The 27,314-nt window shown below is 39.1% G+C and overlaps 1 protein-coding gene across 2 annotated transcripts in view; it reads left to right on the top strand.

The window, feature by feature from the left end:
- astn1 (astrotactin 1) overlaps positions 1-27,314 on the top strand; it is a 105,104-nt gene that overhangs the window by 24,193 nt on the left and 53,597 nt on the right. The window contains exons 4-14 of one of the 2 annotated variants that reach the window (XM_084706684.1): positions 1,013-1,162; positions 5,068-5,217; positions 6,319-6,321; positions 6,414-6,563; positions 7,681-7,848; positions 11,959-12,043; positions 13,428-13,502; positions 15,629-15,766; positions 19,394-19,544; positions 25,193-25,359; positions 26,509-26,703. In XM_084706684.1, the coding sequence (XP_084562810.1) occupies positions 1,013-1,162; positions 5,068-5,217; positions 6,319-6,321; positions 6,414-6,563; positions 7,681-7,848; positions 11,959-12,043; positions 13,428-13,502; positions 15,629-15,766; positions 19,394-19,544; positions 25,193-25,359; positions 26,509-26,703 (1,432 nt within the window). The remainder of the gene's footprint in view (positions 1-1,012; positions 1,163-5,067; positions 5,218-6,318; positions 6,322-6,413; positions 6,564-7,680; positions 7,849-11,958; positions 12,044-13,427; positions 13,503-15,628; positions 15,767-19,393; positions 19,545-25,192; positions 25,360-26,508; positions 26,704-27,314) is intronic. The other variant, XM_084706683.1, reaches the window with a different exon arrangement.

The raw sequence follows: 27,314 nt of genomic DNA, 5'->3' as shown, positions 1-27,314 counted from the left end.
GATACAGTCCACAAAGAAACACGCACCAACACGTTTGATCTCGTACAATCATGTCGAGGACATATTCACACACATCTACTAAACAAGTGATTTTTGCTGTTGTTAATAGTTAGTTAGCCAGTAGTATACTGTATATACTGTACAATAGAACATTTGACAACATTTGTCAAATGATGAATGCGATTACTTGGCCTGCAGTAGAAAACAGAGCATTTAGTAAAAAATGAATATTTGGCAACTGATTAAGGGATACTCTGCACTTATTAAAGAGTCGATGTATATGCATGTCCATAAGTGTAATGGATAGGTCACATAAACTGTTAAAAATGAATACAAGGATTGCCTGAGCATGTTCTCACTAGACAGCTCAGCATTGTCTAGTCGGCCATCTGTGTTTATATTTCCACTTTTATTTGATTCGAATGTTCAAAATACTGTTTCTGTTCGGTATATGGAGACCCTGATAGAGGCTGGCTGGACTGGCTATTAAGAATGAACTTAAATATTCAAAGGATTTTGTTTTTGGAAATATCGTAATTTGTCATCAGTGGACCTTAGAATTGAGAACAACCCCGCTGAGAAATATGGCCCAGCAGTGATGTGGAACACCCACAGAATTTCAATTAGTAGTAGACATACTTACTCGATTCAGAAGAGAAATAAAGACTCTTAAAACGGATTTGATCTAAGACCGCATGTTTGTAAGAGAACGCAAATATCCCTGGAGGTAATTGAAGTGGGCTAATGCCATGCCTTCCACATCCACTGGGACATGGAATATCCTACACCAATAGAATATGCTATAGTATGAACAAATTATATTTGAAGAAAAGTAAGATGTGGAGTAGACTAAATCAACAACTCGCCAGTAGAGTGATGCAGTAGTCTCCTACAGTTGCAAAATCAGCCAGTTAGTCTACCGGTACTGAGACTAATTCAAATATAAGCTTTTGGGGTACCACTATTATAATTCAACTGCTGAATATTTAATGGCGTTTTCTATCTCAATCAGTAAGTGACAACACAAAGCTGTCCCTGATGAACAAATACAAGGACAACATGATCGCCACCAGCCCCATAGACAGCAACCTGCAGCAGAATACCTTGCTACCTCACAACACGTCCACCAGCCAACGCAAGCGCCTATCCAGCAACACCCGCGGTGAGTCCCCATCTCCTACTGTGTGCTCCGTGCTCCCATTCCAGGCCCTCCTAACGGATGTTCACCCTGACAGGAGGAAACATTACAAAAAAAGGCCATGTCATTAAAATGAGATGTCTGGTCCCCTGAGTTGACCCCTGGATAATAATCCACTGTGTCACATTGCCCACAGCATGTGTGAATGGTTTATTTAGAGGCTACGGAAAGCAATTTTTGAGTGTTGGGGTGGAGTGTAAGGGGGTTCAGAAGAATAATGAAGTGGTTCTAGAACAACTCGCTTAGATTTATGTGACAATATACAGGAAGAAAAATTGTCTACCATACATAGTCAGATATATGAACCAGCTATGGGTTCATAATAGTTACGCGAGTCTGGCCTTGGAAAAGCCTCTGAATTGATGGGAAGATTGACATACATTATTTGTATAATGACAATTGCATTTATTGCTTATTAGTATTTAGTGTGAAAACCCTACCTTACATTACTGCTGTAGTTTTAATGTTTCATTTTTTCACAATTTTTTATGTGTATCGTACTTTGTGGCTTTCTATTGTAAAATAATGTCCCCTTTTTCTCTCTGACCTTGACTGGAAACTGGTCGTCACACACCTGCAATGGCTTTCTGCTCCATAATGAGAAGCCAAATCAAAGCTCACTCAGGAAGAGAGAGAAAAGACCACAAACCTTATTATATCAAGAATGGAGTTTCAGAAGAAAGACCTGTGTACCCAATACAATTCCAACCCTCAAGTTCCAGTTTCATTCGGTATTCCAAGTGCTCTGAGGCAAAACACTTTCAGGACCAAACTAAATGTGCTGAAGATCCAATCTGTTAGCTCTTAATTTAATGCAATAATAAAAGCATACCATGTCTGTAGGGGCCGTCGAATGGGGATTTTCCTCTGCCTCTATGTCTGTCTGAGTTATAAAAGGCCTTTGGTCTTTTAAGCAATCTTTGACAGCCCTTTGACTGCAGTGAGAGAGGAGAAAGAGGGATGGATAGAGAAAGAGAGAGAGGTTGTAGACTTCAGAATTAAACATACAAACATTTGCATATTTTTCATATTCATTTAGTTCAATTTGTTTATTTTGGAAGCACCAGAGGACAAATCACAGGCTAGAGGAAAAAAATACCCGGCACATTTACTATCTAGTTTTTTCAGCTCTTGATGTTGAAATGGTGGGGATTGAACTCCCATGTGACTTTGTTTTTCCCTTATTACAAACCCCTCAGTGTCTCCATGTATCCAATGTTCTCAGTCCAGAATGGAAGGAATAAGGATGACTAACCCTATGATTATGTTTTTTCATCTAGGCTATTGTTTTTGTTTGGCCTTGCATTTAAATCTATCTGGTAATATATGCACATTAGAGCTTTTGTTATTCTCAAAGGACAGTTAATATCTCAAACTGTATGACTGGAGCTGCTTAAATGCTTAAAATCCCGTTACAGTGCAACTGTCAACAAGATGTGACAGACTTGCTTAATGACAGACTAGAAGGAGAACAATACGATTCTGCTGTCTTATGGGGCAGCTGTTGTATTTTGGGTGTGTTGTCTGAGTCTCAGAGGGCCTTTTGTCCCCTTGTTACGTCGAACCCATCAGTCGGCTCTTGTCATTACAGGGGAATTGGAGGGCAGGTCTCCAAAAATCTTTTCACTGCGTTTTTAATTAAGGAATATAATAAAGTTGAACAGAGAGTATGATGAGGTAGTTGCGTATGAATCACTTAGACTGTTTTTCACGTTTAAGAACCTGTTAAATCCTCTCCTAGTTGTACCTTCCAGGCAACTGATCAATTGATACGTCCGAGTCAGTTGAGTGCAGCTCTGTCTACAGCTGTCGTTACAGCTCCGTCATTTGTTTTGTTTTGGGTAGCGTGCCACAGAGCTCTTCTCTTAGTCACCAGAGATTGACATTCCGGCGTCATTGCAGTTGAACCTCCATACTAAATCAAGTTGCAGTCCTTCGAAAGCTGAGACCGAAAAGAATTTCTGGTGTTGTCAGAGCGAAACGTGTGTGCCCTGTCGTGCATTCCAATTACCAATCAACGCTTCATGTTGAATATTCAGGAAAGCACACACTTTATTCGTCAACAAAGAGATGTGCACCTTTTTGGCCCTTGCCTAATTGCTGAGGCTTACATGTCCTATTTAGCTGCTGCAGGAGGTGTACCCTTAATTCTTTTGAAGGTGCTTCCTTTCTCTGTGTTTCTCATACAAAAAACTAACTTGCTCTTTATTTTTTGTGTCCTCTAAAAGCTTGTTTTTCTCAGTCTAAAGTTGTGCAGTATACGTTTCACCTCCTCATAAGGATAAGTTATTTACACAGAAACATGTTTGTGAAACATGAGCCTACAAAGACATGTTTTGTGTAATATCTATTTTAAGGAACATACTGTACAGTATATCTTGTTTGTTAGTGTGCCTGTATGTGTAGATTTGAATATCATTTCTCTGTATGTGATTTTTTTTAAAATAATTAATTTGGCTTAGGCACTGCACTATAGGAGCAAGCCAAGTCTTAGCTGTGAAGATTATTATTTGTGCTTGCAGCATGTCAATGCCCTTCAAAGGAAATGCCACTGCAATGCTGTTGTCAGAAAGGCCTGCTCCATATCTTAGTTTCTAGAGGTATAGTGTGGTGGATTGTCATGATTGTCACCAATATTTACTCTCAACCATTGTTTTGGGAGGAATTTTCTCGGGCATAATCATATAGTAGATAATGCCTTAGTTTAGATTTTCAACACCACTGTCAGGATACATTTTGAATGAATATGATGATACAAGAAACTCCAACTGAGGTTGCACAGCTTAATGCTGTGTTCTGTTTGTCTGTTTACTTTGTGATAGCAGGTCCAGTTACCCTTGTAACATTTCCCTCTACATTTGTAATGGCTGTGTCTCCACCAAATGTGGGTTTGTTGAAATCCAATCCTGTGGGTACACCCAGTTATTCTCTTGTTCATTATTTCCTGGTCAGATATTAAATCGTCTCGATCTGAATGTTTGAAAAGAGAAAAGCAGGTAGAATGCGTGGAATTATTGACCCCTGTTGTAAATTGGGCCAGTGACAGTTTTCCTCTCTTAGTTATCTGTGATGGATCATCGATATGAAGCACAAACATGGAATGGCACGAACAAAATTATACCCCAAACAGAGTCTGCATCCTGTACCCAAACCCACGGCCTGGTCTTGTCCTGTCTCCCTCCCTCCTGCAGGGTAATAACAGCAGTTGTCCTCTGCTGTGCTGAGGAAAGGACAACCATGTTGCTTCATCAACTTTTTATCCCAATAGAAAACCTCTGGTGTATTTGGTTTCTGTGCCTTCCATATTGAAATCTCATAAATGGGTTTGTATTAATCAGATCCTAAGGAAAGAAATAATGTACACAAGTTAGATGCTGTTTGTAACGACAGATCGATACCAAGTGTGTCCGTAATCGTATTTTGTGGGTTTATTAAAGGCCATTAACATTTATATATACACTATGAGAAGATTATGTCTCCTCGAATTTGGTTTAGCATCTTGTATGCACAATATCTGTCTAGTTTATTTGGACTACTTCACTGCCAGCATTGGCCTTACACTTAGAAAAGTGTAGCAAAGGTCTGTTCAAGTAAATGGTTTTATGATAAATCTTAATTCACTGCATTATCTTACCTGATAATTTCATTTGTCTCACCTTGACTGGATCACCTTGAACAAAATCATTGCAACTTCCATCTACATTAAATATTTAAAAGAAATCCAGTAACATTAAACAATGTCAGACTCCTACCATACCACAACGTCTCTATTTGAAAGCACCGCAGAGTGGCTTTTGATGCCGTTGCCACATCAGCAACAAAGAGGAGACAGGGTCATTTTAATGCAAAGTTTTGTATGAACCCCACAGCGGGTTCAACCTTCTTGAACCCAGACGGTGACTCTGGCACGGAGGCCGACAGCGAACCCCAGCTGACCTTTTACACTGACCCCAACCGCAGCAGGCGGCGTAGCCGAGGTATGCGAAACGGTAACGCCAACAGCGCGTGGGGCTCAGGGGGTAAGGAGGACTTAACTAAATATACACCATCTCATCTGTACCATCGCATGGTGACCGAGGCAACATAGTCAGCAGTCTTAAAACGATGACAATTTGTGGATTTTTGACATTGCTGGTTTTGTATGTAATGTTACAAATTGTCATGCATCGATCGTGATTTTTATCGTTTTTTTGCTTTGCTGAATATTTATCGATGTGTTTAATTAAAAATCCATATGTATATCAATTCGCTGTCAAACTTGATAACAACACTGTATTGTAATTACCGGTATGCACATGCACTGTGTGTCATGTATAAGCATGTTATGTCTGCTGTGATGTGTTGTGTTGTGGTTTCCTAGTGTAGGGAAGGAGAATGGCTGTCAAACTCCAGACTCTGTTCTGCCAGACACCTCCGCCTTTGAAACACCTCCAGGCCAATTAAGCCCCCTTCTCTTGCACAGGTTTCATAAACAAAGAAATCCAAACGTGCAGCCAACACCTTTAATTAGCAAAAGGTTTAAGAATAGAGAATGTGTTTGCACTCCCTCCTCTGTATGTGAACTGCGATGCCGATCAATTTTTTTCAAACTAAACATAGTGACTTCACTGTAAGATGCAAGTATTGTTTTTGGTACTAAATGTGAAGTGGGCATTACCTAGGTATCTTTGTTAGTGAAAAGGTGGAAGATAGAGAATGGATTACTGCTCATTTTTTACTTTATCCGGTGTAGTGTGAAATTGAATATCAAGAAATTCTTTCAAAGTAACGTGATGAGTGCATGCGCAATAAACTCTCACAACACCTGGTAAAAGTTGGGAGTCATATAACAAGATTGTGTGTGTGTGTTGATTTTTATGTTCTTTATTTAAAAGTCTAACAGATGAACCTTAGTTTTGCTGCGTATTTGTTGGCGAGAAAATGAAAACAAGAAGGCAAATACCCCTCATTTTCATTTTGTGTTATTTTCGGTTTTCCATAGTGCCACAGTGGCACTGTTTAAAGGTAAACTGTTATCTCTGCGCCAGTGAGCGCGGGGAAGCCAAATCTACCAAAGGCCAGTGGTTTGATCCAGAGGTCCCTTTCATGGGCCCTAAGCCCAGTGATGGCTTGTTTGTAAGCAGGTCCCTTGTGGAAGTCCATAGAAGTGGAAATGAAAAGTGCGGTCACTGCTTCAAATACCTCCTCTTTGTTGTCTACCTGTCTCTTTCACCAGCAGGTTCCCCACGAAGCCCCATCAATAAGACCACCCTGACTTTGATCAGTGTCATCAGCTGTGTGATCGGCCTGGTCTACTCCTCACACGCCTCCTGCGGCCTCAATGTCCGGGTCATCCTCCACGTTCCGGAACACCTCATCGCCGATGGTAACGCCCTCCTGGAATTCCCCTTGATGGTTATGGCTGTTCCAGACCCCTTAGGACGACACTGACCTTTGCGAAGCTCTTAGGGGAGTTCTTTGTAGTATTGAACAGGTCCCAACTTGGTTAGCTTTCCGAGGTAAATGCGCAGGTCGCTGACTGGTCTCTTTCCCCTAGTGAGGCCTCAGCAGATGTGCCCTGAAAGCATCAAAGCACATTGAGGCCAGGTCACAGTGACCACCCACCGCATCATCACTCTTCCTCTGTACCTTCTGAGAGGTTGGGATCATCTGGCTAATGAATTTCAATGTAACACCTGCAGAACAGCACTGCAGGGCCAAGTACTCGCTCTTGGCTCATTGGCATTTTTCAGCTATCACGGGAGCGAGCTGGCAGTGCAGATATATTATAGACTGTGACTTGCCTCACTCATCTATCATTTCAGCTTTGATTTGATTCCGAGTTCCAGCATATTCCGTGTGTGTGCTGGGCGAAATTAAGATTCCAGGAAGCCAGCCAGAGGGAGCAACTTTGAAAGGGGAGATGAAAGATTGCACATTTGCCTTTTGAATTACAAAACTCGGATCGATTTAGAACGTGTCCATAAATGTCTACACAATCTTATCAGATGTAATTTGATGTCATGGTGAGGCTGATGAAAATCTGAGTTTTTTTTTTTTTACTGTGGGAAACTATTTATGCAACAGATGTGCAGAGTTCCTCAAAAATATTTAAATGAGTTATAGGAATGGGAAGTCACACTCATCTCCCCTATTTTCACATCAGGGAAAGCCATTTTCTCACAAATGTTATTTTCTTTTATTGGCATGTTAAAACATCTACTACTATAGGGGGTTTAAAGCAGAGCAGCAAGCAACGTTGTTGTGGATTTCCTGAAGGACTGTTCTGTGCTAGCAATGCACCAAACAAATCATAATTCATGTTGTACAATTGTCATACAAGAAACATGCATTGGAATTGTGTTTAGTAACCTACTTTTTATTATTGTTGTTCAATTATTGGCATATTGTTGCAATTAGTGGAACATCCACTTATTTACATCCATGTAATATCTCCATACAAATCAATTGTTGCTTTGTTTTTTCCCCATGGTGGCCCAAAGGGTCCAGATTCATCTTGCTGCAGGGCAGTCAACTGGACGCATCTGATTGGCTGAACCCAGCGCAGGTTCTGCTCTACTACCAACAGAATGCCAGCGGGCCCTGGATCAATGAGCTGTGTGGACGTCGGATTCTGGACCCTTGTGAACACCAGTGTGATCCTGACACAGGTAGCAACACTGGCTGCTTTAAGGATCTGTTAGTCATACGGTCTATTAGTCTTCAAGTATTCGTTTCAGGTATTTATTGTCAGGTGCACAGAACAACACAAGGTCAGATTGGGCACTGAAATTCTTGGGACAAGACAACGCAAAGCAACCTAGCATAAGATAACTAAGAACATAAATTAAATCTATGATAAGCTTAAATAAAATAGAATAAAATAAAAATCATAATAAACATCCTAACCTTTAATACACATAATGACCTATACTAACCTTATAGAACTATACTAACCTAGAACTGACCAATTGTCGTCTTGGGACGACTCTTGGTGTGTAAGGATGAGTATAGCTCCGTGGTTAAACGTTTGGCTACAAATCAAGAGGTCTCAATTCTAATCTGCAAAACATCAGCAAAACACTGTTCAAAGAGTTGTGGGCCTGCCACTGACATCATCCTATCAGCCTAGTAAATCATTTAGGTGAATGAAAAAAGTTAAACATTGAACTGAGGAACATTTTAAAACACTGATTTCAGTAGCCTGACTTGCATGTGTACAGTAACTTCATATTCCTTAACAGAACCATACCGTAGTTCAGACCCTCGCTACTGACACAGTTGGAACAGTTTGAGCTGAGCACCATTGAAAAGGACAAGAACACATGAAATATGGATAACATTTATAAAAAAGAGTTTCTGAAGTGAGAGGACAGGCAGAAGACTGACATTATAAGAACATAAATATTTAGCGTTACATTCACATTTACATTTATGCATTTAGCAGTAGCTTTTATCCAAAGTGACTTCCAAAAGAGAGCTTTGCAAAAGTGCATAGGTCACTAATCATAACAACGTGATAGCCCCAAACATTGTGGGTAGCCAAAACATGAAGCATACACTGTAAAAACTAAGTAAGTCCCAAAGGGAAGAACCATAAGAGCATGTAGGTGAACAGGTTACAATTATACAATGTAACAAAATGAACCTCAAAAAAGTGCAAGGGTGTACCTGTTGAAAAAAGCAAGCAGGAAAATATATTACACAGCAAGTACAGTAGTTTTAAGTCAGTTGCAACTAAACAACAAGAGCAACAAGTCTCTCAATAACAGTCATTGTGTGAAACATCAGGTCCAGCCAATCATTCTTAAGTACCGTTGTACTCCCGGAACAAGTGCATCTTGAGCCTTTTCTTGAAGGTGGGGAGACAGTCAGTGTCTCTGATGTAGGTGGGGAGTTGATTCCACCATTGGGGGGCCAGACAGGAGAAGAGCTTGTGTTGGGACCGGGCGCTCTTGAGCAGTGGGACCACCAGACAGTTGTCAGAAGAAGACCGTAGGTGGCAGGTGGGGGGTGTAAGGCTGCAGGAGAGACTTGATGTAGTCGGGTGCAGTCCCGTTCACCGCTCGGAAGGTTAGTACCAGGGTCTTGAATCTGATGCGGGCCGTGATGGGAAGCCGTTAGTGTTTCTGGAGAACTCGCATGTACCCACATTGCAAACCATAGTGTGAACAGTAATGAATAGTCTTCAAGAATATTTTGCTGTAATTATTGAGCTCCCGTTCCTGTAGGGAATTAAACAGAAAGAAATAATTTACCATCACTCGATAACTGATATAATTGTGGTGTGGATCTATATTTTCATAACTTTACCTAAAATACATTCTCCATTAATGGTGTTGGTGGTAAAGCAATGCTTGCAAGGACTCTGTAACCAAAGCATATGATGATGAAAAAGCATTTTTTATTTATCGTCTAAAACAAGTTGCAGTTGCAGGCACATTTTCGTTCCAACGAGTGTTGGGTAAGAAAGAGGATGCATCTTATGAAAATAACATGCAGGTATGACCAATTCCACAGTAGTATTCAGACATTTTTCAAGATGAAAACACACACCCGTGAATAAAGCCAATGTCAGTGGAAACTACCATTTCATACAATATAACCCCAGAAACGGATCATCACCAAAACATTAAAAAACTATACTGTTACCGTTGGTTTATTAGATCAGAGGCAAAATGTTCATACTTGTGAATGAATACCAATTATTCAAAATGGGTATTCATTCACAGCGGTTGCACCAAGATAGTTAGAAATGACAGGGCACCATAGATTCTCCAGTTGTCAGTAGAGGCAAATCTGCCATGTTGCATATATTTTAAGGGAAGTTCTGTGTTCGTATCTGTTATTCAGTGGGGGCTGTCTTCAGTGGGCTGAAAGGAGAATTCTGAGACCCTAAATGAATCCAAAAGAAGTCAGACCTCTGGGATATATGCCTGCATTTCTTGAAATGTAATACATCATTTGAGGCTTCTGCCCCTAAAAATGAAATATAGAATAGGAAGCTTGGTGCAATGCTTCAATAATTACATTGTGTTTTTCATATGATGCATTGTTAATGAAACCTCTGTGTGCTGAGAAGGAGATTGCAAGGTGCCAGATAGCTACAAGATGGCCTCAACTCAATCCTTTTTGAGCTGAGGATACTGATGAAAACTCAGATGGGTTGCGACAATTGGAAATATTAAGAGAAGGTGAATTTGAATGACACTATGAGGATCTTGTAGGTTTTGACGGTGTAGTTTGCTCGGTATCTGAGACATTGTTTACGTGAACTGTTGGTCATTTGAACTGAAATGATAATCAACAAATTAGCAGTCCACCGATGATGGATCCCAAAAAGCAATCATTTAACGAGTTTTAGACACTAACTATGATGTCATAGCGCTGATAGATGTTTTCTTATACAATCCATGTCCCCCATAGTACATTTAACAAAGTACCAATTACATATCCAGTCAAATGTGCCCATTTGGAACTTTGCCAACAGCAGTGGATAAGCAGCATCCAGTTGTGTGCACAGGGCAATAAGAGTAGGTACTGAACCCTTATGAGACAAGGTTCAAACGGTGCTTGCAATGACAAAACAACCACACAATACAGAACCATATGTGCATCGCATTTCTATGGTAGACAGAAGCCTTGGACTAGATGGTGTCATGTACTAGTAAATGTACTAGTTACTGAAATGTCTAATAGCTGCATTCACAATAAATGCTTTAGAATGTCTACAAAATTGTGTCATTATGTGTTCTTAATTATAGTTATTTAAAAATACAGTGTGCTTTATACTCAATGCAATTAAAACTAAAAAGCCTAAGGGTTTACTTTCAGTCTGATGCAGAGTTTGAAATGAACGGGCACAGTATAACAACCTCTTAAGTAGGTATATGTGGAGTTTTGTATATTTATGTAATTTCATGTCTTTCATGGGGGGGGGGGGGGGGTTGAGCTGTTTGTGAGCCCCTAACTTAAGACCATTTTCTATCATTGTGTGTGACAAAAACAGTACCCCAGTAACTACAGGAGGGTAACTCTCAGTTTGAAGCAGAAACGTACAGTCCTCGTGTACAAAGACTTGCCAATCTTTTAGCACAGATTGTCCCTTTGCTAAGACAACAAATCTTAGTTTAGGCCACAATAAAGAATTACCTCAACATCCATTAACAAATTAATTTCATGACGTCTTTGTCCTCCATGCTGATATACAACTGTGGTGTTAACGTGACCCTCTAAGTGAAGCAATTTACATTTGCCTCTCACACACATACACACCCCAGAGATACTGCCCTTTCCCCTACTCCTTGTGGAACACAGACCCTAGGATGTCAGTAAGTCACTATGAGCATCCCCTTTGCTCCGGCTGAGTTTCCTCATCAATCTTCCTGAGTGAAGTTGGGGCAACTCCTCTCCTGTGTGCTGACGACAGCAAGATGTGCTCCACTGTTCCTGATGGCTCTAATAGCCTTCGCTGATCTGGAGACTGATGGGACGGAAAAGCACGCGCACACGCGTCTTACCAGCCCACGCAAGCAGGCAACACCAGGAGGTTACATAGAAAGTAATCACAGGCAACAACTAATTGGCCAGACGAGGAGTCTGAGAAAGCCACTGATTGGAAGCTCGTACAGCGCCTGTCTTTGTGCTAATAAGGTTTAAGTGGATTGAGAAATAGAAAAACACATATCAAAAGAGTGACACGATAGTTCCATCGTCATTCTCTTAGCATTGCCCTTTTGAACTGTGTCAATTTCTTTTTTCTTTTTCCGGTCTTGTCGTAGGTGACTGTCTCTGCCTAGATGGCTATATGAAGGACCCGGTCCACAAGCATCTTTGCATCCGCAATGAGTGGGGTCCGAATCAGGGGTAAGTAAAGATAGAGGAGGTGTGAAATGCATTTCACGATACAACCTGTTGCCAATTCATACTAAATGGACACTAGGGAAAATTAAGATACTGTCACCATTCATCCTGAAGACCTGTTTTGTACTAGAACTGAAGAGCTGTTGAATTTGGATATGATTAAAAGTATAATTCGAGAAATCAAGAGAAACAACTTAACTCAATCCGGCCAATTTTCACTTTTTCATTTTGCTGTGTAAAAATGTAATCACTGGTTATAACTGAGTAGTAATTTCATTAGCACACGGTTTTGCCAACACTTCACAAAATTATGTTTAACATGACGCAAGTGCAAAGTAAACAAGCTGTGTCTAAAATGAATTGAATCAACTTTTTGATCCGCGTCATACTGTACACACAGGTCGTTAAACATGAGTCTGTGAACAATGCTCACCTGCGTTTTACCTATGTAACTAGGACGTTGTGATGGGGATATAAGGCTGTGCTTGCCAGTTAATATCAACATGACTGCTTTTTGCTAACATGTTCAAAGCCATCCCATTACAGCAACTGCTCAGCAAAATAATAGGTGATAAACAAATATGAAACCCCTCAAAAGTAATTGCTAATTGGATTTGTTATCTTCTAAGAAGTATTTCATCTCAAGTCTGACAGTTGTGAAAATGTACTGTATTTCAAAAGTAAATGTAATCTTTGTAATTTAATTGGGCGATAGATGCGTGTATGACAGTAGAACACTGAAAAATAAACTTTTTCTTATCTTTCTGCAGCTGTAGGGCCTATGTAATTCTGACATTCGTCAGAATACTGTCTACAGTTTGGCCCAATAACTTGAAATTGGCACATATTTCTCCTTCTTGGTATCTCCCCTCTTTAGTTATTCCCCGCTCTCATAGTCTGAGTCTAATAGAGACAGCCTGCAGGGGCAGCTTAAATGTTTAATGACCAAGCCCCTCTGGCTTTGGGCCGTTATCAGCTTTTGGCTTTTCTTTTGCCTACAGTATTGTAGAAGCTTACTCAGAAAGACATCAGGCCCTTGTCACTTCTTCTTTTCTCACTCTGTAGACAGTTAAGTCCCCAAGCTGCCAGTGTCTATTAATCTTCATCATTTTCCCCCTCAACTACTCTCCCAGCACTGGTAAATATATAGGAGTCTAAGTCACATCTAGTGTCACAGACTGAGGAACACATTTTTCCATCTGGGTGTTTACTCACAGCATCTGTCATACTAGTTTTGATTTGTGGAATTTTTGGTTAAATTTTTTTTGGGTGGGGTCAGGGGGGTAGATGGTTGAAATCTGTTTTGAAACTAGTTTGAACTAGAAGGCCATTTTGTTGTGTGTTCGAAAAGAAAGTTTCACTCTTTTATCTTATTATCTCTTGTTAGACCCTGGCCTTATACCATTTTCCAGCGTGGATTTGATCTGGTCATGGGAGAACAGCCATCCGATCGTATTTTCAGGTAGGAAAACCTTACTAGTTTTATGTTACCACAGTCTATTGGTATGGATTATAAATTATTGGTTTAAAAATGACACTTGCCTACTCAAAAGGTAATAAAATCACTCCTTATTTGGAGAGGTATTTTGTACTTCCTTCAGATGGTACTTGTGTAGAATGAAAATAGCCCCGAAGACTGGACAAAACAGAGGAAGATTCATTGTACACATTCTGAAATTATACCCTTTTTCATGCTTACGGTTTTGTTTACAGAAAGACTGGTGATTTTTTTTCCAAACTTCTATCTATGATGGCAACAAAAGCCATGTGTGTAGTCATTTTTTACATCCTATATATAAAACAACAACAGTCAGAATCGTACATGGAATTCTCATTGTAGATAATGGTTTGTTGAATAGAATGTGAGAGATAATGGAATTGTTGTAGAACGTCTCTGTTATGCATTATATACAATTTCATGGTAAGTTTGGCACACTGACAATCAGTCGTTCAAGTCTCCAGCACATTACACTACCCATCCTGCTTTCTGCTTTACGTTACAAATGGATTGTGATAAAAAAAAAATAGGGTGGGAAAGTCCATACCAATAAACAATTCTCTTTCCTTTGAATCCCCAAGACCTGCATCTTTAAAAGCCAATAGAAGTATGGCAACATCACTGATTACCCTGCATAGCACTGCTCTCAACCAAAGCTGTTTTTTTTTCCAAGACAGATTTAGTTCATCTCATGGTTATAAGCGATAGCTTTGTTGGTCACCAAGAGTCTGTGAAAACTGCCATCGAACAAACATCTCTGTGATTTCTTTTGATACACTTGCTTTTCCTTTACAATGTTATCCCCGGGGTTTCTGTCTCAATATTCTGTCCAGCGTAGCATTTAAAGTGTCTTTGTCCTGCATCATTTCACACCAACCTCAATTCCAACCTCATCTAACTGATGTGTTTTCCTACAGATGTGGAATATGGACAAGCATTTTTTAGGCCAGCCGTTAACTTAGTTACTCATCCGCAATCGTATAATTCAACGAGCAAGCAATTAGCATTGTGACCATGAATAACAAAGTCCTGAATAAAACAAATGTATATGTTTGTTGTACTTCAGGCTAGAATGAATCGTGAGCTGTGTGCTTAATCCGTATGATCCCAGTATTGTATATCTGACAGTTGTCCTAAATCAGGTTTCATAGCAAGTTTTAAAAACGGTGCTGTAAACAGCGCATGCTTGTTCTGTGTTTTGTTGCAGTTACATTATCAGGAAGGGCTGCTTACCTACAGATAATCTCCCTGTACAATGAAAGTAAAACATTTGTCATCCTACAAGGGAGGGAATGAGCTCAGTACTGTAGAGGACCCTTAAGGAGCCATTCTTAGATGGACAGAAAGACTTATGAGACAGCTAGTATTGGCTCCCTTGGAAATAATAGGGAAATAATATGGTTTTAATAGACTTCCCGTGCTCATAATCACCCGCAAGAATCCAGTGCATTATATTAAATGGTACTGTAGGATGTAGAGAATTTGATTCATATAAAGCTGAAGTTGGAAAGAGGGAAAGTAATTGGACGGACGTAATTAAGCTTTCCCCTTTACAGCGGTTTAATCATTACATTTCTAAAGTGACTGGTAATGCATGCAGTCCTCCCAATCCAGTGCCCTTTACTTATGCTAAGTTAGCAATTTATTAGATGCAAATTGAACAATGTGAATGCAAAAATGTGTTAAGTCTGCAGAAAACTGTTGTTAACCATTTAATCAACAAGTTATTCTCTACAATGATGCATGCATAATATATTAGCAGTTGTACTGCATTTGATGTTAATCAGAATACACTGTTTAACTTAAATCATGCTTAAGAATTACACTTCCTGTGCATCACATTAAAAGATTGATGATATTCATAAAAAAAGGAATTGTTGTAAAATAATTGGTCCATTACTCCCCAGACTTAATGTCATTAATGTTCTTTAGGCTTGACTAGTTTTGTTTTTTGACCATTCTAAGGACTCAAATTTGAGTTTATTGCTATGAATGAATCATCATTCACTATTAAGAGGCCTGTTGTGCGGGCCTACCAGTAACTGCTATGTTATTAATGTACTGTATATTCCATAACGTGTCTCCTTCAGGTTCACGTATACGCTTGGGGAAGGGATGTGGCTCCCACTGAGTAAAAGCTTTGTTATCCCCCCTGCCGAGCTGGCTATCAACCCTTCAGCCAAGTGCAAGACTGACATGACTGTGATGGAGGATGCCGTGGATGTCAGGTGAGCAGGGATCCTTTTGTATGTTAACTACTCGGGTAAGTTTTACAATTAGGGACGATAGTACTAATTATAGTAAGATGATACAAATAGGATTTATTGGTCTGTGAAATATGCTGGTTTTATGATGAATTACAATTTGAATCTAATCCCTACAGAAAATACAAATACAATATGTTGTATGAGTCTTTTTTGACTTATCTTTATTATACCACATTTTTCTTACAGCAGAAAATGTATGCTTCTTATTACATTCAAAGTTTTTGTAATGTACATTCATACAAGATTCCAGACATTGCAAGGGTAGTAATGGAAAACTAAAGTTGAGCAAAACATCTATAACATTGCAAAAACAAAAGCAGTGAGACTATGAAATGTACTTAAATTGAATTGTTAAATGGCTCATTGCTTTGGAAAAACACAATTTCTTGAGGTTAGGGGAAAAGTAAATCTCTAAAGCAATAAAACAGCAGTGTACTGACATAAATACAATACCACAACAAAACCTTTGCAGTAATAACCATGCATAGGGTATACACTAGGGCCCCCAATGTTTTAGGACGCAGTTAATGTACTATATGCATGTGATATTGTATGAGTTGAACTTTTCATTTCAACAAACCTTGCCCCCTAACATTCAATCAGTGATAAAATCACAGCATTTGTGCACTGCATTTGTGAACTTCATATCTTTGTACAGCGGTATTCACAGTTGAATGCACAACTCTATACAGTACTAAAGTCGATATATAATTTGTCTAGAATGTCCAGCCATTGAGATACTTGTCACAATGGAGACACCTTAGTTGTTGCAAAAGTTGCTGCTAATTAGTGAGAAATAATTGTTGATCGGTTGATAATCTACTTCTTGCTAATCTCAGTTTGTTAAATAACTTTAATGACTTTAGAAAGGGATATCTTTGGGAATGTACTGGACCTTTTAATTAAATACAGTATGTATACCTAATAGTTGACAGATTATTGTATTTATACAAGGGAATTTGTAACATACAGTATGAAACGCATTAGTTTACAAAGTTGCAAAAACGATTGCAAAATGTCAAACGATTGCAAAAAACATCAAGCCTTTTAGCCTGTTATCCAGCAGATATGGCATTGTTAATAATTCCTGCAAAGTGTATGCAATAAATTATGATTCATAAGTAATTTTTTACATAATAGGTGAAAGAAAATGTAACCTCTTAAAACATCAGTTAATTTCATCTCATTCCCATCCTGCACCATTTCTACAATGATAGTTACAGTCATGCCCAGCCACTGCATTAAAGGTGCCAACCCTAAGCGTTATTCAGAAGGTCATTCAATGTGTTGAGTTCAAAAGTTATCAGTCTCAGTTATAAAGGGTTTTATACGGTTTCAGAAAGTTGGATGTATAATATTAGTTGGAGGATGACTTTTTCCTGAATAAAAAAAAAAAAAATCCTATTACTAAAAGGGCAGATTTCCATGTGATTAATTTGTATTTTTGTCCAGAACTTGACTAATCTTCAGACATTTGGATTTCTTTTTCTCACACTTTGTGAGTCACTACAATTTCTGGGAGCTTTCTGTGCTCTCCCCACCAGCTTAGATCAGGTTTCAGTGATTCACAACTTATATGTTTGAATTTCTTCTCACCATCTGTTTTCCACCTGTTGTACAGAAAGTCTTTATTTGAAAGCCTGTTTGCCACTTTAACAGAATCACTGGCACCAACAACATTTCTTAACATGCCAACACAAAAGCTCCACAAATTACTCATAACTTCTGCCTTTCAATTGACATTTTGTAATATAAAACCTTTAATTGCACTTTAAAAGCATTTATAATTTTTAAACTTCTGACATTATTGGGAGAACGCAATAATTAGGAAAACTTTTCTGAAAATGGCAGTAAACAATTCTTGTTTTGACATTCATGCAGCATTTGAGGTGCATGTAGGCAATAACAAGATAACAAAGTGAGAACTTAACACGGTAGTATAGTGTTTTCCCTTTATCAAACCAAACTTTTTAAACAAATAAAGTCTAATGCAAGGCAAATTACAGGGTGGACAATAACAGGAAGACAGTAAATGATTTTCACTGCCAGTAGCCTAAAGTAAATGACCAATCAGCCTGTCCAGATTTGAAATCACATATGACCTTCTTATTGCTTAGATGCATGTTGATCATAGTCATAATTGATGGTTAGGATTAATTGCACCTTTCAGACATAGACGGCAACCATGAACAGACCACTTAAACATCAGCAGGTAGTATTTAGTGGCAGTTGATAGACAGGATGTAATGGCAGTTTCCCATCAAACCTGAACAAAGAACTGTCAAAGCAAAGCAAATTGTATAATTAAAGCTGCACTAGGTATTATAAAATACATTAAAATATATAACAATTCTTGACTCAACAGAAGAAAAAAAATATCAAATTATTATGTCTGAACTTCCAAGCTTTCCCCTAGCTCAGGTTTGATTGACAGTGGTTTCGCCAAATTAGCCAAGGAGGAAAGCGTTGCCAAAGGCTATTGGCTGGAACATAGTTGACTGGATTGTAGAAGTCGCCCAAAATATTTGAAATGTACATTCCACTGGTACTGAGCAGTCATTGTTGCTAAAATACTCCCGGACAGCCTTGTTAGCATACACACCATGTTTATGGATGACACAACTTTTTACTGAAAAGATCTCACCTATTGTTGCATATTGCGTGAACACATTGCTTTATGAGATCAGTCAAACATGCAAATATACATTGAAAAAATGTCCTGGTCATTGAGTGTTACTGGTTAAATATTGAAATATTACAGCACTAATTAAGCTGACTTTGGACAAAACAAATGCATGCCCAAGAAATGCATAGTAATTCTGTTCAAATTCTGTACATGGGCAATTTCAATAGAATTTAAAACTGTACATCAAGTGCATCATTATATTACTGCCAGTTGCATTGTTTTCTTTGTCAACATGAAAACAAAATGATCAATTATAAAATAAAATAGTTTGTTCTGGGAAAATCTTTATGACTTTGAGAGTTAATGAAACATTATCCTAAATCATAAAAATATTTGTTTTAGGCGCTGGCAGAGCAATACGAAGACTGTGCCAGTGTATAAAAATGAAACTTGCAAAACAAGGGAGGTCATTTATTTCCTCTCCCAAGGCAAGGTTCATGGCAGTGTTATTATAAACGTTCTCTATGCATCAGTGCTGCATTATTTCATTTTACCAGCATGGTTATTTAGTACCTTAAAGAACAGCAGAGAGGACATCAGTGCAATGCTATTCATCATTGCTAGCTCGTACAGTAATTCATATTTCAATTTCATCATCTTTATATTTCAACCTTGAAAAACCATTGACTGTTGGTAGGGCAATGCAGATGGCTTTGACGAAGAATATATTCATCTTAAAAGCCTTAGTCTCTTGTGACACTTGTGAAACGGTTTTGGTTTTCTGATTCAAAGACATGTATAATTAATTGGAGATATCATTTTTATTCTCGGATGTGTGAGATTGCAACTTTAAATCAATGGAAAGTTAAATCACTCTACAAATTCAGATACAAGAAAATACTTGGACATAATCAACAAGTCACTGCAACAAACTTATTTAGCGTTAACATTTTCTCTTACAGAGAGGAGCTGATGATATCCTCCTCCTTTGATAGTCTTGAGGTTCTGCTGGACTCTTTTGGGCCTGTGAGAGATTGCACCAAGGACAATGGAGGCTGTAGCAGAAATTTCCGTTGCATCTCTGACCGCAAGCTCGACTCCAGTGGATGTGTGGTGAGTCAGTATTGCCTGTGGGAGTCTCCTTACTCTCCTCCTTCTGCAAAGGGCTGTTTAGCAGCCATGAAATGAGCCAGGCACGTTTGCTTCATGCGCCATCTGTCTCGGCTGCCTCTAAAACATACACCTCAATGTTTTTGTTTTTTTCAGGTTTCAAAGAATCTTTGTCTGTATTTTGGTTCTCTTTCAGCTTTAAATGCATACAGTAGTTTTAGACAGCCAATGTTTTATCAGTGGTGTTTTGACAGTTTAATAGCATTTCAGGTACTGTGATGAACTGAAAGATTTTGACTACAGTAGAAGGTGCTTTGAATGAGATCCAGCTTGCATTAGCTGACTATTGCTTCTAATCTCCTGTCATAGCTTTGAGCACTCCTACCTTCAGTTTGGAAACATAAAGCAACACAATGTCGGCCTTCTACAACTACACAAGCAAGACAGATTAGTGAATCATTGAAGTAGTTTACTTTAGTTTAGTGTACACTATGAACTTACTGTGTTCCACAGCATATCATTATCAGTGAAAAGCCCCAGAGGGTATGTGAGTATGTTCTTCTTCACTCGCTTGCTCCGGGGTTGAGTGGGCAGTACAAGTATATACTTATACTGAGGGGAGAGTTTAACCAATTTAAGTCAGTTAAAAGTAACCAGTTTTTTACAAAAGTTGAATGCTGTTGTTTTACGGTTGGATGTTAATTTATTTTGGGTGAGCAGAATTATATTATTCGGGGGAAAAGTTATGTCCCAGTTCAGAATTTGAATTCGTCTACAAAGAACCTCTCAATATTGTGAATCCCTTCATAGCTGTGTGGTCGAAGCATCTGCAGCAGATGCATCCATGTCTGTGCTAATCCAATTAAGGCTGTTAGGGTCTACTTGGCTTTGCTGCGTACTAAGGAACAAATGCATGGAAAACCACCTCGTTTATTTCTCTGGGGTTTATACATGCCACAAACCTTACATTTTCCTGACAAACAAATAGATTTTCCAGTAGTTGATTATACCGTTTGAAATGATTGGTCTTGTGCACCAAATAGCACTGATGGTCCGGGGTTTTAATCTGCCTCTGGACTTACTCTGTTATAGATGCGACAGGTTGAAGACAAAAACAAGTGGAATCTTTTCCCATCAATTTTAGGACACTTCTTTTGATCCATCCAATGTGTCACAATGTCTAATAGCCAAAAGCATTGTGATGTTTGAAATTCAATTTAATTTGTCCTGGAAAATATTCCTTTTCATTAATAGAAATGCTGACACTAACTGCATGTTCTTTCGGATGTCGATTTAATTTTCCATTTGTTAATATTTTGGTAAGCATATTCTTTGTTGTCTATTCATAATTAACTCTTTATTAGTTCAAACATCTAATTTCCTCCATGTTCAGGATCCTGGTATACCCTAGGGAATTTAACCAGCTTCATTTCACTACGTTTCATCACTGGGTGCATTACCTACAGGGATATAAATAGACAGCTATTAACATATAACTTGTAATCATCTTTCAAACAATGAGAAAACACTTCGCTAACGAATGAATCTCTTGTCTTCAACAATTTTATCCTAACAGTTAAGCATCCGCCCTTGTTAGTCCAGATATCTGAAATGCCCCCATCTGTTGCATATATTACGTGGCATTTTGTAATTACCTTGTGACTGGGGTATATAAATGATGCTTTCATCCATCTAATCATGGTGGTAAACTGGCTGGGACCCAGAGCCTGATTTCTCGCTAATCAATTAACACCTTGTCTGAGTCCATGCTGCCAGTGCCATCCTTAGTTTAATATCCCTCCTAGCGTGAGCCGCCTCTGCCGTCTGACCATCGATGATGTATGACACTCCCGGGAAGAGACGACGTGCAGCTCTAAAGTGTAATAATCACCAAATGGTTGATGTGATTAATTAGCTCCTTCTTGTTTCCCGTAAAAAAAAAAAAAAAAGCGGAAGTTTCAGCTGTCTGACAGTTGAGACATGTCTCTAACACAGGCCAATTTGGACTCCATCCCAACAAAAAAAAAGTGTTAAGTCTTGTCATCGTGTGGCGAATGATGCTTACCTATAGAGTTGTCTGAATTTGACATGGGGTGGATGAGGACTGCTCACACTACCTGGCCACCTGCATGGCGTAGAACCAGATTGATAAAATATGTCCGTCCGACACATTAAGCTTCTGAATTTGCCTGAACTGGATTTTAGAAAATGTTGAATATTTACTTACGAACATTGAAGTTAGTATCGTCTTTTCACCTTTTCATGTTTTTACATTTGCATGTTCCCAGTGGGACGTTCTATCCTTCCTCCAAACACTCTTAAGATCTCTGTTGATAGCCTACCGACAACATTCCTAAAGAGTGCTCATAAATAGGTTTTGTGCTGTTTTATGAAACATACCTGAATGTAGCCTAAGGAGAAGATTTTGAGATGCTCCTATGCTGCTAGCAAAAGCATTTTGTCACCAGATGTATCGACTAACACGCAGACCACATTCAGCCGCAACCTGTCCTGCCGTGAATCACATTTTTAGGCACTAAGCAGTTGTGAGCTGTGAGTCAATACTTGGCGGAGGCATTCTGCGTGTGCACTCCTAAAGCGGAGTGCTCAGCACGCCGCCTGCGCCTGTGTTTTCCTCCCAGGATCAGTAGGTGGATTTAAGATATACTCCCATCCTCGCTCTCAAAAATCTGCTGTGTGGCTGCGGTCTCCTGGCGTACAGATGCTGGGGCATGTTAATGCTCTACTGTAATCCCTAAAGCTACCTTTGAAATATGACCTTTTCACTCTGTGTACAGCTTGGGAAAGGCCAGATAAACTAACAGAAAACTCCCAGAAACAGAGAAACAGTACCACAAAGGAATGCACATCACTGTGTGTAATTTACTAGTTCACATTAACAATGAAAGAACACATTGGTTTGTTGTATAAATGTGTTTGTTTTTGTTTTACTGCACACTCTGAATAGTTATAATAATATTATGAGTAGACTGTCATACACACTCTCGTTACCTTGTGACCAACAATGTTCTAAAGAGAATTCTTTATTTTATATCAGCTTGAAAACTTTCGCTCATCAGTCTCTATTGTTCCTTTCCTCCAATCTGCCTTTTTGGCAAAGTAAAGAAGAGCATAGCTTATCCAGCTCTCCAGGAAGGATTTGTTGCCATATACACTACATCACATGTGTCTGATTTCCATAAGCTGCAGGGGGGCTCAAGGAATTTATTTCCATTAGGAAAGAAAGATTAAAAGGCTGTGTGATTCAATGGATCTCTGGTGTACGCTAAATAGAAATATTTCACTTGTAGGGACAGTATGATCAACTATTGTCTCTTTTCATTTTGTTATTTCAAAGAGTATATATTGTCTTTATGTTGTTACTGGTTTGGATCATTATGTTGATTCAAGTGAGTGAGCAGCAGTATGTACTGTAAAAATTGAGTTGTAAGACATTTTTCAAGATGAAGTAAATTAGTAAACAAATCAAATATTTTCATATATGAGCCCCACATTGGTCTCCTATTATAAATAGCATATTGTAGAATTTGTGGATTATACATGTGGTGTTTTTGGTTTAAAAAATAATTTTATTTTCTATGACAATGGACTACAAATGATTAACCTTAGAGGATAATATATATCTGTATACTGTACATTCTCATTACATAATTCATGGGCAAATACCCAGATCATGCCTGATGTGGCAATTCAATTTCTAATGATTATAGTCCTTGGGACAGGGAAATTGTTCTAAATTCTCTTTATTCCTGTATGTCAAAATATGAAGAGGGGCCTATTACAGGATCCATATGGAGACACAGAAGGTTCGCCACTGAGGGTCATCAACACATGAATTCCTCTCAGCTCTCCCTACATTTCCACACAACCATCGATTGCAGAGAGAGACAGTGATTTAAAGAGTCTGTGCCATGAGATGAGTTAGGAGATTCAATGTACCATGGTCTTTACATTACAGGTGATAAATCAGTTGTCACTGTGCCTGTAGCTAAGCGACAAAATCAATAGCAATGTATCCACGGTACGAAGAGGCAGGGGACTCCTGTTAGAATACAGAGCCTGTTCCCTGGATACACTCAGCCTACTACTGGACATTTTGTAAAGGACCAACACCTCCTGGTGTGATGTTGGACTCCATCAATTGCAATCGACGAGATCAAAGCCAAGCTTGCAAACCGACCCCATGCACTTTGCTTTAAAGGTGCCAGCAAATTGACAGAATGGACAGGTCATGAGTTAGAAAAGGAAGCCAGTTTATGTAACAGCATGTTTAGCGAACAGCATGTGTCGAGGCTCTGACTGATATAGCTAAACACCACCTCCACTTACGTAAGATGTACTTGGCTTGATGCTGTGTGTTTGTACTGAGGAAGTTCCAATACATATTTTATGTATTCCCATTTCACCCCTGTGCTGCAACAGAATCTCAAATGTAATGTAATATCCCAGTCATCCCTTGGCCACATCCTGGGTCATCATGAACTATGTATAGAGCAGGGCAAAGACGTGTCTCATATGGTCGGCGCTAGAACAGTCTGTAAAATATTTACATTTTTAATAAACTGACATAATCAAACGACTGAGACTTAGAATAAAACAAACTTTTCTGGCAAACAAACACAGCAGTTGAAATCTCCTCTGTGTTGTTGTTAACCTGCCCTAGATAGCAAGTGCTTGGATGCCATGGTATGCTGATCAATACATAAGGAATTGAGAGTTTGTAGACTTTGACAAATTGCTGTCTTATTGCTTGGAGGCAAACTGAGTATTCCCCTTGTTTTTAAAAGCAGTGGTGCCTTGTTAAGAATCACCCCATCAAAGCATGCTTTGAAGCAGAAGGTTGACAGGCTACACCATGTGAATTTGGCTTCCCAGGCCTCTGAAAGATTGCTTTCGCAAGTACGGGGGAGTCTTTGGAACTTAAGGAACAGGCGTTGAGTTTTTATGAGTCCTACATGCCTCCATTAATTTAAACTTTTTTTATATACAGTAGATATTATATTAACATACTTCACAAAAAGCCATATTTATTCTATTATTTTATAAATATACAGAATAGGGATACATATGTATTGGTAATCAATGATTTTGTTACTGATGATACTTACTACTAAGTTCATACTGTATAAACTACCTTATCATGCACTGTATTGTATTGCACAATTTGATACGTATCATGATACTGGGCATACAATACAATATGTATCATGATATTTTGAACAACATCTATAACATTTTATAAATGAAACTAAAATTCAATTAACAGATTTATTTCCAAAACATTAAACATTTTCAATAATTTTCTTTGTTTTACATACAATTTAGTTAACTCAGTTCAAGCGATTTCTGTGAATGCAATGAATGTACGCATGACACAGGTGCAGAGTAGGTTGCGTGCTGGTAGCTCAACCAATAGAATCAAGCGGACGTCATATTGTAAAAATATTGCCATAATTCTCCGATACAAATTGTAAAAATGTTGTATTGCAATATATTGTTCCACTATATATTGTTACACCCCTATTAATGACTATATAACTGGCACATTGAGGGATGAATATATCCAATATATTTCCTTTACTGAGTCAAGCATCTTTACTGAGTCAAACATCTTTGCAATTAACTCTTAGTGCCCTCCTGGACTGAGCCCTATGAAGGACGGTACAGGATGTTACGACCACCACATTGGCATCGACTGCTCCGATGGTTTCAATGGAGGCTGTGAGCAGCTATGTCTCCAGCAACTGGCCCCCCTTGAGGAAGACCCTACCCTCTACAACATCCAGATGTTCTGTGGGTAAGAAGACAGCAGGTCATGTTCCTTCTTGGCAGAAATATCAAAGCCGTTAAGGATCTGTAATCATTGAACAAAGATATTGCACCGTGTATGGATTTCTTTGCCTCTTGCAAATTGTTAATTTAACCTTCAGTCAAAGACAGGAAAGCATGCAGAAAAAGTTAATTATTGTAGACAAATACATTCAGTTCGCAATACTGTTGACCCTTTTCGTACTAAGCTGAGATTACTTTTATTACTATTAACAGTTTGTGCATAGAATGGTAATGATGCCGTTTCGCCATCACATGGCTTATTGTTCACCTCAGTACTACACAGTACACATCAGTATGTCTTAAATGTCAGTGCTGCACCATATCAGCGAGTCAAAGCGGGTTGTCTTGGTCTCAAAAGCGATTGAGTTCTGAAAAGAATATTTTGACCTTTCTTTGCCACTGTGAAATAATTCCTTGATGTAAAAAAAAAAAAAAAGGTCTGACTGACTTCAGGTGTTGAGATGTGGTTAATTCTTTGTCATATGAAACATGATAATATGACAGGGGAACGCTAACCAGTGTAAGGGAGTGTGCATGCAGAGTGCTGGAGACAAGACATGCAGTATCTAGACTTCTACCATGACAGTTTCCTGTAGAACATTGTCATCAGGAAGAGAGTTGCTCTCTCTAATCCGCAGCAGCTCCTTTCCCCCTCTCCTCAGCCTTTGATACATTTTACAGAGCACACTAGACACTAGGATGTCAAAATGTCATAAATATGAAAGAGTCTTGAGAGGACGGTTTGGATTATTCCGCTTTTTCGGGGAAGTGGATTTTTGGTGTTTGTTGAATAGAATTAATAACAATGAATTGATTGTAGACGCAAAGCCGCAAGGTCTATTTTTTCATCTCAGTAAACTATGGTTGGAAAAATTGCATGTTCATAACCTGTGGACCGTTTTTCCAGTTAGAGAAAAAAAAACTAACTAACTGACAGTTAGCTACTGTACAGGAATGTTTACATAATGTTGTGAGGCTATTGGAACATTGTGCACTATCTCTCCAGGGAGAGTCAGGTTGGAATGTGTTTAATACACATTTCACTGACCGCACTGTGTTCCCTGACACATTGAACCCAATCATTACTTGCCTTGTTGTGTGGTTGATGTCATAGCTGTATTGAAGACTACAAGCGGGGCCAGGACGGTCGATCGTGCCAGCCTTTGTCTGAGGCTTGCACTGAGGGACTGGACTGTGGAGAGACTGCTGACATCCCAGCCAACCAGACGGTGTTTGGCGATCTGTTCTATGGCTACAACAACCACACAAAAGAGATTACCTCAGGACAGATCCTTAAGGCTACATTTAGGTAAATTCATTCATTTTGTCATGCTGTTTCAAGGCACTTGGTTTTCCCATCAACTGCATATCTGACAGCCATACTCCCATGTCAAATCCCAAGGTTACATTTCACATGCACGCTCTGCATGATCATGAGCTTATTGTACTTGTGAAATTTGAGATGGCTTCTTGGATATATTTAAGATCTAAGGAGATGCACAGTCCAGTTTTGATGTTTATGGAGTCCGATGGCAGAATGCTTTGAAGGCAGTTTAATTACCATCGTCCACTCTTGGTGCTTTCCGCTACAGTCAGGAAGTCAGAAGGTCAGGAAAATGATCTGCCGGTCCCGAAATCTAATTTTGGTGTGCATGGATCCTGTAGCCAGAGGCAGTTCATCCACTTACAATACGTCACATGAGTGGCGGAGGAAGGCGAACGAGGAAAGTTAATATCATCAAGCAGCTAAATCTCAAATGCTCTGATCTCATTTGAAAGCACCACCACCAGCGAATCAGGAGTTTTGAAGCAGACTTTGAAAAGCGCAAATGCTCCTGTGCTCTCCAGACAGGGGCAGCAGGGAGAGACTCTTTCGGGAGCTTTGGTTAATGTAAGCCCTAATTACACAAGATGGCAAGG

Source organism: Hypomesus nipponensis, chromosome 10 (genome assembly GCF_054491055.1).
Source record: "Hypomesus nipponensis isolate SF chromosome 10, ASM5449105v1, whole genome shotgun sequence".
Lineage (NCBI taxonomy): Eukaryota > Metazoa > Chordata > Actinopteri > Osmeriformes > Osmeridae > Hypomesus > Hypomesus nipponensis.
The sequence above is the reverse complement of the archived record's forward strand: the minus strand, read 5'-3'. Positions and strand labels throughout refer to the sequence as shown.